Below are 15,437 nucleotides of genomic sequence, written 5' to 3'. Positions count from 1 at the left end.
AGATTCTATTGCCTTTTGTAACTCTTTAAAGTCAGGTTGAGAATTAACTTTCCAGGATTTTTCCAAATAAAATGAGCGAAATATAACACGTCTCCTCCACTGCTCCACAGAGACCACTCCAGGGATGTGAACTTGTAGCGAGAGTCCCAACATGAAAGGGGCTTTTAAGTCTTTGTGGTCTGTGGTCACAAACTGTTCCTGTATGTGGCATTTTAACCTTACAGTAGACATATGAGTCAGTAGGTTTGCAGGCCACCTTTGATTTGAGGGGTTTTTTTTACGATAAAATGGTTAAATCTTTTGTTTGTTTGGTTTTCTTTTTCGTTTTATGCAAAATCAGTCAACCTGTGTCATGGTAGAGTAAATATACAGTTTTAAAGAAGGCATTGTGTTTTTTCCTCCTATATAGTTGTAATCTATAACACCCATGGATCATTATGTTATAATTTGGGCATCTGATCTAAAACGACTTAATAAAACGTCATCATAACAAAGGGCCATGAAGCTGTCCGCACCTCCTATGGATAGCAGCAGATCACACTAGCAAGTAGCGGATTATTATAATTTTTTTCTCACTTGTAACAAAATTACTATGCAACGCTGCCAAATCCGACCTGTATCGCTGATAAAATCGGAGAATGAAGTACAGTACAGTACAAGGAAGTACAGCGCAGTGGGTGTATACTGGTGGTGGTGAAAATGTGGGTTAATCGGAGCAATGGCATTGAATATAGGAGTATAAAGATTACTCAAACATGCATGAATCATGCTAAAAACAACTTCAAGAGGGAGACAACAATAACATGGTTAAAAGCTCTGAAAAGTCCATTTTGCATAATAGGTCTGCTTTAAAGGTGCATTATGTAAATTTTCTGGTGGAGGGTCTACAACCTGTTTGCCTGAAGTTGTTATTGCTTTGCTAGAAATGTTCCACAGTACGGCATTAAAGTATGAACATAAAATCTTACATTTAAATCTTACTGTGAGTGGGCTAGCTCCTCCACAGATCTAACCTGTAAGTACACTTGGTGGCACTTTTAAATCTTATAAGCTGACATTTAAATAAGTTGACATTTGTACGCGCGGTGTCCATAGGAAACCAGAAGACACACAAGTAAATGTCTGTTTGACATTTACCCAGTGAAAATGTTTCCTCAGCTCAAAGCGATTGTAAAAGGCGGACTTATATCTTCATCTGTTCCAGCATTTGAGACATTACTGGCAATAGAAGAAATACTGAAGGATCCACCCAGGAACATGTTTTTGCAGTACAAGAAAATGCCAAATTGTGCCTATGTTTTGAATTTATCTGAGAATATGCAAATAAAGAAACTGAAGCCAGTCAGAGCCATCTATACTTCAGAATGAACAGCACCTAACACTTGGGCCGGGTATCATCAAGTTGCCGATACGATATATACCTCGATACATAGGCCACGACACGATACATATCTCGATACAGTGCACTTTCAGTTCAATACAATATACAGTTGTTTGCAATAATGGGGAGATTTTGTTATTTCTATCATAATACAAAACAATTTGAGCTGCAGAGGATTAAAAAAGTAATGTAATATGACTATAAAAATTATTATTGCTTCATTCAGCTGTTTATTCAGCTGTTTATTAATTGCAGCTCATTTCTTTCAGTGATAGTGTAGATTAGAAATGTGTATCATTCAGAAGTTGCCAATATGATACAAACCTCGATGTATAGGCCATGATACGATACATATCTCGATACAGTGATCTTACAATTTGATACGATTTAGTCCGATATATTTCAAATCATTTCAATACGGTTCAATAAAAAATAATAGCTAAATTATGGCTGTGATACTAACAACTTCTTGTGCAAAGGTGATATGAAACACAAAATTTTAATCATCAAAACAGTGAAAATGTCAAATGTGTCGCATAAACGAGTTTCCTTCCACTAAACAAGCAACAAAACTGTAAAGTTGTAATAAAATAATTTTGTAAAATATACCAAAAAATACTCTTGGTGATATATTGATACAGCAGTCCTCGATATCGATACTGTATCATCAGATTAAATGATATGATATATCGATATTTCAATATTTTTGCACACCCTGATCTAACACTGCACCACTGATGCCTTCTCATTCATGTTGTATGTACTAGTATACTTGGCCTTGAATTCGTATCCTTCTAATAATAAATGATTTTAGATAACTTTACCTACATAACGGTGTTTTTGTTTGTAATGTCCAGGTTTTTCCTATCAGCCGTACAGAGCGAACCATAATTGAAGATGACAAGAATACCCAGGCATTACACTATACTTGCTCTCAATTGTTGTCAAGTTTTAGTTTTTGTTTTGGGGTTTTTTCTGTTTATGAACATAACAAAATAAAATACACACATTTTAATTTTAAATATAGAATTGTTTCTTTCATTTTGTTGTCACGCTACTTCTGAAAACGTTTATGTTATCAGTTTTCAATACCTGCTCAATTTGTGATTTTAGGATTAGTAATTGGACAACCAGAACCATTCCAGTGGATACAGTTTTAATATGTACATTAAAACGTAACTTAACCTCAGTGATCATGCCATGGGTTTCCTCGTAGTAAACATAATATCCTTGTCAAATCCATTGCTGTGCCAACAAAACAAATTAGGCCAAAAGCCAGTTGCCCACACAATGAAAATAGTAACTTGAGCGATTGTTTACACTCTAAAGCCCAGTCCATAAAAGCCTCTGCCTGCGAGCTCCTCTGATCCGTCTGATGTCCACACTGACCTTATAAAAATGCAGGTGCTGGAGATTATGTGGAGCCGCCGGAGCTGTCATCCGCAGCAGCACTTCACACGCTGTCTCTCTCCACCATTAGCCAAGTTAAAAATAATGCCCTTTAAAAAGCAGTAAAAATGTCTACCACAGTATGTCATGTGTCACCAACCCAAAATAAGCGCTTCAACTCAAAGGAGGAGAGCAACTACATTTTAATTGCTTCTCACTCAACAGGTCAAGTTGGATTACTCATTACTAAAACAAAGTTAAGATCATTATACTTGAGATTTTTGCAAAAACATTCACACTTGTTTCCCCAATTTACCTTGCAAAACTAGTCTAATCTGCAAAGAAATTATTATCTGACAAATATAAAAAAAACACCTTTAGTTTGTTGACGTCATGTTTAAAGTATGTTTCTTAAGTGTAAAATGTGCTAAACTTTGGATAGAATTCATGTCATCAACTCTCTACTTCCTGTAATTTTCAGCATATTTTTCAGCTTTACTTCACAAATTGCTTCTTGACTGGTGTAAAACTATCATTTATATTTCTACAATAGCTATAATCTCATCAAATTAAGTCAAAATTAGAGAATCATAAAAATCTGTCATACGCTCGCCATAAGCAAATGGGCTCTTATGCCTGTCAGGATAATTACTATATCGAGTTATCATTCAGTATAAGTTTGATAGAACAATCATTTTTGGTGGTCAGTATTTATCAAGGGGACTACAATTAGAGTTAAGCTGTAGGGATTTTGTGTCAGTGGTAGGGGTGTAACGATATCCAAGTCTCACGATACGATATCGTCACGGTATGAAACCTCACGGTACGATATTTATTGCAATATCTTGGGAAACCTCACGATATGGTGGGGAGGCTCACGATTTGGGCTGTAACAATGTCCAAATCACTTGGGACAATATTTTCATGATATACATGTCATGGAACGATGTTTATTGCGATATTTTGTGGAGGCTAAACAGCTAAAACTGTTAATATACTACTTTTTTCTCTTAAAATGCCTTGACAAGACTTAATCCAAAGACTTAAAAGTGCTTAGAACTGTTATTTCTTCATGTAGTCTGCACTGAAATGGAGCAAAGGATCATGGTCTATGTAGTTCCCTCTCTCTTTTTTTAACTACTGCTGCATCATAACTCTTAATTTAAGCAAAGTGACTTGTAATTCGATATATTGTGATGGTCCATGATATAACTGTGAGAACTTTGACGATACGACATTCGGTTATTGTTACGTCCCTAGTCAGTCGTAAGATTTAGTTTCTATAATCATATTTATTGTTTACATGTTGTTCAGCAATATATTTTACTCCAAAATGTGTTATCGTGACAAGCCTCGGTGCACTATATAACATGTAACATACATTCTTACTGTAAGCAAGCTCCAGAGACCTGACCTGTAACTTGGCCTGGTAGTGTCCAATACCTGTAGGTGTCTCTATGGCGTTATAAAAGTTTAATGCCATGCTGTAGATCATTTCAAACAAGGCTATAAAATCACCATGGAGACAAGCAGGTCCCCCAGCAGAAAAGTTACATAGTAAAGCTTGTAATTAAAAATCTCTCTCAGTTAGAAATGAAATAACCAGTGTGTAACTTACTATAGTGTAACTTTTTGGCAGGGGCTCCACTACTGCTTGTCTCTATGAAAATGTTATTCCTTTGCCTGGAATGTCCCACAGTATGGCATTACACATGTTTATGCCATGAATGTGATTTGTGGAAACCAGATATGGGAGCAGTGACTGTACTTACTACTTACTATAGCAGTAGGCACAGTCAAAGAAGTAGCAGTACCAACACAGTTGTAGTCATTGTCAGGGGCTGTACTTACAGACTACAGCAGTACACAAATAATCAAAGCAGAAGTAGTGCCAGTACAGTAGCAGTTATTCTCGGGACTATGTACAAATGCCAAAAATACACCACTTAAGTAATCAAATTTTAAGGTAAGAACACTTAAAGTTCATTACTGTTAACTTGCGGTGTACTCATCGATTTAAACCAAGCGAGGGAAGCAGCAAACACAACTTCAAAGCATCTAACTTTTCAGGGGGAAGTAATTTGACGCCCGAGGAAGATGAGACAGAAGTTTGGATGAGTAGTGAGTGAAGAAGGCAGTGCCCGGGGAGTAAAAACAGTAGGGCGCTATTTTAACACATGCCTTCAAAACTTGAGACAATGATCAATAAATGACAACTTTCCGAGATATATAGTCCTGAATTATATCTCCTGTGTACGCGCTGGAGGTCCTGGATGAGTCTGTAAGCGGTTGGCAGGTGTGAAGCCCTAACTCGCCTCTCTCAGGGTAGACTTATCAAACTTAGAGAGAGCTGGGCAGATGATGATGATGCACGATGTGGGGCCACTGGCAGCTTTACGGTCCGTGTGCTGTTCCAAAAGGCTAGGGCATTACTCATTCACTACACAGGCATGCAAAAGTCCAGTATGTGCAGGGGAGGACTCTATTAGAAACAAGAGAAGGCATCTTTGGTCAATTAGTGGATAAGAGAGTGTAATGAGGATGGCCACAAATATGCACTATGCAACATACATTGAGACGTATTCATGCAGAAAAAAATATATATATCTGTAATGATGTGCCATCATGTAAAGGTCCATTGTGTAACTTTTCTGGTGGAGGGTCCCCCAAATGTTTTTTCTACATAGAGATATTATTGCTTTGCCTGTAATGTTTCACAGTATAGTATTAAACCTTAGTGCCTTAACCTAGTGCCTCCGCTCAATTTCATTTCTCTCCAGTGACTAGGTCAGGAATCAGAATACACTAGGCAGTTCACCAAAACCGTGGAAGTGGAACCGTGGAAGTTTGGGCACCAGCCAATCAGTGAAGAGCCATACATTCAGTGTTGGCAACGATTCCCGAGATCAAGGATTTAAAGCCAGAACAAAACGAATGTTTGGTGAATTTTATCAAGGGGAAAGACGTTATTGCCCTTCACCCTACGTGATTTTGGAAAAGCTTAATATACCAGTCAGCCCCATTAGCGGCGCATTACATATGTCACAACCAAATAGCAGCGATTGGTTAAATAATAAAAAATACCTGCCTACCGTCAAGCGAACAATTCCTAATGTCAGACGGTTTCTACGAAGTGAAACCAGCTGATTAATCAGGCTAATGAAACCTTTCTATCTTCAGGGAAACCAAACCAGACCAAGATCTGTGGAGAGGCAGGCTATGGATGTAATAATAACTGAGATATCATGATATCGTATCATCAATAGTCTGACAATAATATCAGAGGTCATCACAATATATCAAATTACAAGTCTCTTTGCTTAATTAAAAGTTATAGTGATTTTAATGCCCTTCTTATTCTGTGAAGCACTTTGAATTACTTAGTATATGAACTGTGCTATACAAAGAAACTTGTCTTTCTTTGGTGCCGCAATAGCAGAGGGAATAAAAGAGGGAACTACATAGACCATGATCCTTTGGTGTTGTCAGACTACATGAAGACATAACTGTTATTAAGCACTTTTTCAAATCTTACATCTTCTTATTGTAACAGCACCAAAAGGTTTTCAAGGCTTTTCCCAGGTTTTCAAAAGGAAAAAGTAGCATATTCACAATTTGCCTCCACAAAATATTGCAATATATATCGAAGCGTAAGATGCACACTGAGAAAATATTGTGTTGAGGAATTTTAATATCGCTACATCCCTAAAGGAAAGCCCACTCACAGTCAGAATTAGGGCTGGGTATCATTCAGAAGTTGCCGATACGATACATATCTCGATACATAGGCCACGATACAGTACATATTACGTTACAGTGAACTTTCGATTCAATTCAATATATTTCAAATCGATTTGATATGGTTCAATAAAAAATAAAGGCTTAAATCATGTCTGTGATAATAAATGTCTTTGATAAACCACTTCTTGTGCAAAGAGAATAAGAAACACAAACATTTTAATTATCAAAACAGTGAAAATGTTAAGTGTGTCACATTAACGAGTTTCCTTCCTCTAAACAAACAACAAAACTGTAGTTCTGTAACAAAATACTTTAGTAAAATATATCAAAAAATACTCTTGGTGATATATCAATACAGCAGCCCACGATATCGATACTGTATCATCACATTAAACGATATGATATATCGATATTTCAATATTTTTGCACACCCCTAGTCAGAATGCCTGTTTTTCTAGGTATTTTTGAGCCATAAAACCATCTGTAATTGAATATATGAAAGATCGAGCTGTTTAATGTCATGCTATGGAACATTCCAAGCAGAACAATGACATATCCATGGAAACAAAGGCGGGGACGTTACTCATTCACTATACAGACATGCAAAAGTCCAGTGTGCAGGAGAGGGCTCTATTAGAGACAAGAGAAGGCATCTTTGGTCAGTCAGTGGATAAGACGGTGTAACGTAAATGGCCACTCAGTAGTTTCACTCGTGTTGGCTCAGTGCCAGTCTTAATGGGGTATATGAAAAACAAACCAATGAAGCAAAAAGCATGTTGCAATACTGTAATTATAGCATTGTTTCTTTGGAACTTTCTACAGCACACAGAGCAGACTTGAAGCAATCACAAAAATGGATCAGACAAAAAAGTACTTGCTAATTGGAAAATGTACCACTTGGACTATTCATCTGCTGATTTTTTGGGAAAGAAAGGGCAAGAAGACTTTGTTAAAAAAAAAAAAAGCTCAAAGTACTCGGAAATTTGGTTATTTCTTGCATCTTACCCTGCATCCTGCATGCATTATGAAAAATTGTCTACCCATAAGGCTAAAGAAAGCTGCTATTTCTGCTCGAATTACCATTACCTGCTTTCTGTTGAGAGCTCCAAAACAGTATGCACTACCAAGACTGATTCCTGCTGAAAAATATTATTTTTTTCTACTATACTATACTATATTTTGCCATCATTTAAAGGTGCACTGTGTAACGTTTCTGGTGGAGGGTCCGTCAAATGTTTTTTTCTCCATACAGATATTATAGTTTCAAAGTGTGGCATTAAACCTTTCTATCTTCATGGAGACAGACCAGATCTGTGGAGAGGCAAGCCCACTCACAGTCAGAATGTCTGTTTTTTCTCGATGAGCTATAAAACCACCTGTAATTGAATGCATGTAAGGTAGAGCTGTTTCATGACATTCTGTGGAACATTCTGGGCAGAACAATGACATATCCATAGAAACAAGGTGACGGGACCCTCCACCAGAAAAATTACACAATGCACCTTTTACTGATAACTACAATGACTTCCTTGCCCCCTTAAAAACAATAATAAATGTTAACCGTAGCCTTCCCTGAACTTCTTTCATCTCAGTGCATCCAAACACTTCCTAGAAAACATCAAATATCCCATGTGGATTAAAATCACCTTCCATATAGAGTTCCCCCGTCTCCTCCACGCTGGATGAGCACAGCATAGAGAGGAGTCGATATGACGCCGAGGCAAATCCTTCTACGTACATTTATCTTTCAGACAGAGGAACACATGGATTGATTTTTTACGTTATTTCTTCCTATTGGAGATTCCGCTTCTCCTGTGTGGTGCATGCATTTTTTGCACTAACAGCGTGCGCTTCCACAGCTCTCGGGCTGCAGAGCAGAGTTAAAATTCAGTGCAAGTATAAGAGAAGACAGCTCTTGCTTTCGGGTGCCAAAAGAGGAAGCCCACGCAAACTGATCCAAAGGTGCATAATTAAAACAAATGGCGTTACCAGGAAAACTTTAACCTTTCAGTAAGTAAAGATTTGACACTTACCACCCCGGTGTCCAGCTGCTCCGAGCTCTGAGAGGGAGCCGCTCCGGTCAGGGGTAAAAGCAACCACAACACCGGCAAAACGAGCAGCATCTCCGGGCGCATATTCCTCAAACAAGTGCGGAGAGACAGCGAAACCATGGTGCCCTTATGTCAGGTTGGTCCCGCAGGGCTCACAAATCAAGCCCCAAAGCAGCAGCATCCACGGGGTAAATCTGAACGCACGCTCCGGGTAAAAAAAAAAATAAAAATAAAAATAAATAAATAAGAAAAAGTCTACCTCACTGTGGAGCGCAGCCACATAAAACACATGAACACAAGCAGAGCGCAGACGGGGACGGCGGGTTAGTTTGAACAAAGTGCGTCTCGAAGTGTCGCGCAGTGGCACAGCGGCGCGTAAAAGTGGATAGAAGTTCCTGTCAGGTAAATCCACAGAGAAGAAGCTCCTCTCAGCAGCCGCTTCTCCAGTGAAGAGGCAGCGTGCGGCGCCAAAGCAGCAACGACAGCCAATATCAAGCTACACAGAAAGAGGAAAGACGAATCCGGGGGGTGGATTTCAAAATAAAAGCTCAATGTTGGAAAAAGGATCAAAACGGGGCTTCAAAATCAAATTCATGGTTGATAAAATATGAAGCAAAACAAAATATGACGTTTGCAGAAGACTTCAACTGACTTTTTTTTTTTTTTTTCTAATTACAATTCTTAAGCCTATCATTTGATTTAGACTTATAACATACCTGGTTATTAGATTATTAGGCTTAGTTAGTCAATCTATTCTAATTTGAAGACTAGTCAGAAATCACGCAATGATATTACAGTTCTAGGCCAATTTTAGTCATGAGCAGGTCTAATTTAACTTATAATCAAGATACATAGTACTAGTCTATAGCACAGTGGATTTAAGTAGGGTTTTGTTCCACTTTTTATTATTATTTTTCTTTTGCAGTGATAAGTTTAATGTGTTGCGTTCCAATCATGCAGCAAATCCTCATGTCTTCAGTCACCTTCTTTCACACTTTTTCTTTATATTTATAATAACACTGTCATTAAAGAAACTGTTTGAAAGTAAACTAATGTGTCCTTTATAAAACTGCACATGGCTAAGGTGGTCTCATAATGTCATTACCCTAAAGTGAAATTTACCCAGTCTTTCAATGGTAGGGCAACTTGTCAGAAATAGTACTCTTCTCCAAATCTGAACCACAATTTTGAATTAATGAACACTGTAATTTACTGCTGAAGCTCGGTTCTTTTATTTTGAAATTATGTTTATGTTATATCCTATGCCATGTTTGCAGATTTCTGTAGCATTGACTCTCAACCGCTGTGGTAGAATTTACAGTAGTCTTCAGAAGGCTTCCACTGAATGTGATCGACCTTTCATCATTATTCATCACAGCTATGTAATCTCCCAAAGCAGGTAATTAAACCGTGTCCACCGCCCAGAGTGACGCACTGCGCTGCAAATGTGTCGTATCACATTTATAATGAACAAAGTGACGGCCCATACAATCAGCCATGCCTGCTTTATGGGATTCAGACACGTACAAAAGAATCTCTTAAGTCATTACCCGTAATTCAGTTTTCTTTTTTTTTTTTTTTTTTTTTTTTTTTTTCAGAGACATTTATTTATTTATATATTTAGGCCTTCAGATAGATGGATAAATAATCAATAATTGTTAAAAAAAAAAAAAAAAAAAAAAAAAAAAAAAAAAAGTAAGCCAAAGTAATACATAATGATGCATTTTTTTAAATTTTATTTCTGTATTAATATTTAGAACCAAATTTCATTCCTAGGATGAAGGGGAAAGTATACAGCTCTCAACTGTATAAACAATTACCATTACTCTTAAAAGTGCACCACTTCATGTAGCCTTTCTTTTCTTGTTTCCGTAGTAATTGTTTTGCTTTGTCTGGAATGTACAGCAGTATGGCTTTGAACTGAAGGTGACAAGTCCAACTTACTCTTCAGATCTGTGGAGAGGTGGACCCAACTGAATTATTGTAAGCAATAAAGCATCTATAAGTGAATGCATGCCTATTGATACTTTTAACTCCATACTGTAGAACACGTCAGGCACATCAAGACATTTCCATGGAGACGAGCAGGTGATAGACCCCCACCAGAAATATTACATAATGCACCTTTAAGAATGACACTTTTAATCCTCGTGACCTGCGCATGACCCTTGTCTAACACACAGCTGTCTCTCAGGACTGCAGAAAAATACATCAAAGTGACGAGCTTTAAAACAATTGGAAGCACTTCAAGGGACGCTGTAGCGAACTCCGCTACATCAAGGTGAAAGACGTGACCATAACTAAAATCTTTGTACATACTCAGTACCACACACGCACAGGCACACTCACATACACACACATCGGCGTCTGACATTTTCTTTGTCATCTTTGATTGACAGTGTGTTTAACCTCGTTGCACTATTGCTAATGAGTCAGCGCTCTCCTTGGTGGTACCACAGCGTCTGACGCAGCCAACAGAAGGGCCTAATGAAAGCATAGGCATGATCGGCCACACACTCAAATTACATTGATCAGGCAGATAGGACATTTACATATTAAACAGAGTCATAAGCGTCACTGTGTTAGCTGAAGGATTTTAGACAATGGCTGTGAAAACAAGGGAGCGTTAAGCCAGTCCGGTGTATTGAAGCAGATACCTTTGTCATAGCATGAGAGTAGATTTACATTCAACATTGTGTTATTTTTTAAAGGTTTCATATTAATGAATTAATTATTCTTTCATTTATATAGCGCCTTTGAAGACACCCACTGTACTTTACAGAACATTATTCATTCCCTTCACACTCCTGTAGCCAGTATTGTGTTTATGTATTGCCCTGGGGTAAACTGATGGAAGTTAGGCTGCCAATCCGCCATGGGCCCCTCCGACCACCACCTAAACTCATACAGACTCTACTTTCTTGCAAGGCAATGTGGGTGAAGAGTCTTGCCTAAACACTATGACTCTTTAGCTTTAAAAACATACCTGGAGATGAGTTTTGTTTCATCCACACATGTTTGCGTAACTTAATTATTAGTCTGTCTACATCGCCAAAGCTCAAAATGGTCTGTTCCACCTTGTGATGTCGCTGTAGTTTTCAACTTAACACTTTTTATCTAAAGTTCACTAGAGATTGATTCCTGATTCAGGAGGCATCTGGAACAGATGTTCAAGCCACCTCAGCTGCTCCTCTCGACATGGAGGAGCAGCGGCTCTTCTCCGAGCTCCTTCCGTGTGACTGTGCTCCTCATCCTATCTCTAAAGGAGCACACAGCCTAATCTTTTCTTTCGGTCACTACCCAAACCTCGTAACCATAGGCGAGGGTAGGAAAGCAGATTAAGAGTGCTGCCTTTTGACTCAGCTTCTTCTTCACCACAACGGTCCAACACAGCGATGCATCACTGCCGATACTGCACTGATCCACCTATCAATCTCATGCTCCGTCATGAACAAGACACCGAAATAGTTGATCTCCAAGGACTCTCCACCTTAAACTTAGATAATTATTCTCTTAAAAATGAATTGCTAAGAGACAATAACACATTAGTCTCGTAGTACATAATATGCCCAAAACAGTGTTCAGAATTCATCATCAATCATTCTTTATCTAAAATGGAGCTCACACAGAAACAAAACATCCTAATGGTATAGTTACAAACGATGCTCCAGAATGAATGAAAAGTATTTAAAAGCTCCTCTACTACACAAAATTGCCTCTTGTAAGCCATGTGAGCCATGTTATAATGTTACCTCATCAAAAACATACCTGGAGTTGTGCTTTGTTTCATTCACACACGTTTGAGTAACTCTTTATTAGTCTGTCTATATATCCAAAGCTCAAAATGCTCTGTTCCATCCTGTGATGTCATGTAGTGGTAGTTTTCAGCTACCTTTTACAGTTGTTCAGTAGAGTCTATTACCACATGACATCACCCCAGGTATGTTTTTGATGAGGAAACAACATTACAACATAGATCAAAAAAGGAGTGTAAAATGGGCCCTTTGAAAGACATTTCCAACTTTTATATTTACCTCAAATGTCTCCGTGGCCCCGAAGGACAGAGGCAGCTGTGGATTCCTCACTCAATCAACTTAAACCTTATGGCTATCTCTTCTTCTGTACTCCCAGTCATTCCTCTCAGCCATAATAACAGCAGCATGTGTGTCTTGGAGACTCTCTGCTGGCGAAGGGAACTGCGTCTGCCATTTTGATGAAAGCACAAGGTGAGACTGTTCCCTCCCCCGTGGCTCTGAAATCTATACGTACACCTTGAGCCTGCTTAACTCACTACTTCAGGTGGGGCTTTGTAATTATTGAAAAACTCATTAAAGACTGAGAGCTTGGATGAATTTTTAATTTTAATATTTGTGGAAGTGTATTGCTCCGAGTGATCCGTGCTCCGCGTGCCAAGACTTGAGCCGGTGGATGAGTACATATTGTAAATTGCTTGGGCTGCCGATCGCTCACAGTGGATGGATGGGAATGCTTGTTGCCTGGCAGGGTGCTGTTTGATTACAAGGTCTCTGCTTCTTAGTAATTGTTTGTGTTCATTCATAACTTATGGATTTAGCATTCACCCTGTCAGCTTTGCATAAGGGTCCTTCTATTCATCAAGCCAACAATGTGATGCAGCACTCCTGGTAATAGATGAGAGGCTTTCTGTCGCGAGCTTGAGCTGCAAATTGAAAAGTCCGGTTAAAACTACGGCTATGAATATGTGTGACTAAATATGGATGGTTTTTGCTTGTTGCTTTGATTCTGGATTATTGATACTTTGCAGCTGGTGTTCATGTTAGACTTTAATCTTGCTTTGTTTTAACATAATCTGACTGTAAAGAACCGATTTAGGTGGAAGTACAACAGGAGAGTCGATTTGTACTATTTAACAAGTCCCTCTAAAAAAACATTGCCGTTACAAGCTAGCTAGTATAACTGTTTTTTGTGGAAAATCAAAACAGCACCATGAATGCTTCATTGATCATAAGCTTCTGTTTGTATTGTAATGTATTGTATCCATTTTGCAATTTTTCTTGAGTTTTCAGACAATTTAAAAAGGTATTTTGCTGTGTCTGCTGTGTGCAATGGTAACAAATGAACATTCCACCATAGACATACATGAATCCTACTCCCCAACGTGGGTGTTAGGCAAACTATGGCAAACTATCAACTGTGAAACATTTGGTGATTATACTTGGGTTTCTTAGTACTTAGAATATTACTACAAATGTATTAAGTTACAATTAGAAAAACACAAACAAAAAAGTGATGAGTAGACTATAGAACTGTCAGTGTTATGGCAACCCCCCAAGAGCCACTGAAATCCTGACATGGTCTACCACTCTGCTTTGTCTTTATGTTAGAATCAACGACAAGCACATTTTGGATAGTTGTAGAATATAAGAATACTGTATTTTCCAGACTGTAAGTTGCACCAGCCAAAAAATGCATAATGAAGAAAAAAACATATGTAAGTCACACTGGATTATAATCAGATTTTTGGGGGGGAAAGTCGGGAGACCAACAACACAAATTTCATCTTGAAAGGCAAGTTATAGTAATAATAGAAAAGAGAACAACAAGTTGAACATACCAGACGTATGTTAACGTAACATATGAACAGTTATTCAGATAACTAGAGGATAAACAACTGAACATAACAAATTCAACAAACTCTCCATCTCACTCCGAATCACGAATCCATTGAATTCTTAATCCTCAGTGTCAGTATCAGTGTTTCTGATTTGAAATGATAAGTGAGCAACTCTAGCTAAATCTAGCTTTTAGCCTGTGATTAGCTTTTTTTTGTTTTCTTCATTGCTGTTAGAGTATCCTCCACTTTTCGCCAGTCCCTCAAAAGTTTCTCACTCACTCCAAATTTTCTTTCTGCTGCTCAATTACCGTTTTCAGCTATAAGAACGTTTTCAGAATATGATTAACAGTTTATCACCAAGTGATAAAATAAGTTATGATGCTAATTTAACATTAGAGAATGGGATAAGTGTTAAAATTCAGTACGCGTTAAATGCAGGTGAGTACGTAAACATCTCAAACTTCAGTAGCCAGACATCCACTGATACCAGATCAATACAACTAGCCTCGCCTCCGGGAGAGTCTGAAATCTGCTGAAATCCTACAAGACACTGGCATGATACCAGACAGAACAGTGACTCTTTCTGCAGCCGACATGCGCAGCAGAGCGCCAAGTGACAGGGATACTGGGGCAATAGAAGTAACAGATACTGGCACACAAGCCTAGAGCGCCCTCTCACGGTTGTCAGTATGAAGATAATGATCATAGGAAATTATATATTTATATATATACGTCGCACCTGAGAGTAACTCGCAGAACCACCTAAACCATGAAAAAAGTGCAACTTGTAGTCCAAAAAATAGGGTACTCTTCCTCCAATAATGCATTACAACAACACATTGTAAAAATGTGTCCCAATGTTTTTACCAAATTATGCTGCCTTCCACGGCTGTTTTTGAAGGTAGAATTTCTGTGTTCTAAGTTCTACATCTTAACATTAAAAAGACTTAGTATTTCAGAGAGAAATAACTCTGGCAAAACATCTAACTGAATTCTAAAACTAGTGACCTCTGATCTTCAAGAATACCTGGAATACAGTAAGAACTAACAAATGGTAATAATACTGCTGCAAATAATGCGCAGAAATTAAATGTATGTTAGTTAGTGATGAATGCACATTTTAAGAAAGCAGGATACCTACAGAGTTTACAGTAATATACAAAATGAACATAACTGGAAGGGCTTTAAATATGACTAGCTTAAAGAATTGTACTTTAAATCACTTGCCAACTGTGCACTCACAGGAAGGGCTTAAAAGAGATTTGAAATCTTGGGAAAAAAG

General features: G+C 38.1%; 1 protein-coding gene across 1 annotated transcript in view; it reads right to left on the bottom strand.

The window, feature by feature from the left end:
- Positions 1 to 8,777, bottom strand: part of mmp17a (matrix metallopeptidase 17a) — a 231,521-nt gene extending 222,744 nt beyond the window's left edge. The window contains exon 1 of the mRNA XM_055154141.1: positions 8,545 to 8,777. Within this exon, the coding sequence (XP_055010116.1) occupies positions 8,545 to 8,682 (138 nt within the window). The 5' untranslated portion in view covers positions 8,683 to 8,777. The remainder of the gene's footprint in view (positions 1 to 8,544) is intronic.
- Positions 8,778 to 15,437: the final 6,660 nt, after the last annotated feature.

The sequence above is a fragment of the Boleophthalmus pectinirostris genome, unplaced genomic scaffold (assembly GCF_026225935.1).
Source record: "Boleophthalmus pectinirostris isolate CB_2022bp ecotype Guang Dong unplaced genomic scaffold, ASM2622593v1 HiC_scaffold_18, whole genome shotgun sequence".
Classification (NCBI taxonomy): Eukaryota; Metazoa; Chordata; class Actinopteri; order Gobiiformes; family Gobiidae; genus Boleophthalmus; species Boleophthalmus pectinirostris.
Note: the sequence above shows the minus strand (reverse complement) of the source record. Positions and strands in the feature narration are given on the sequence as shown.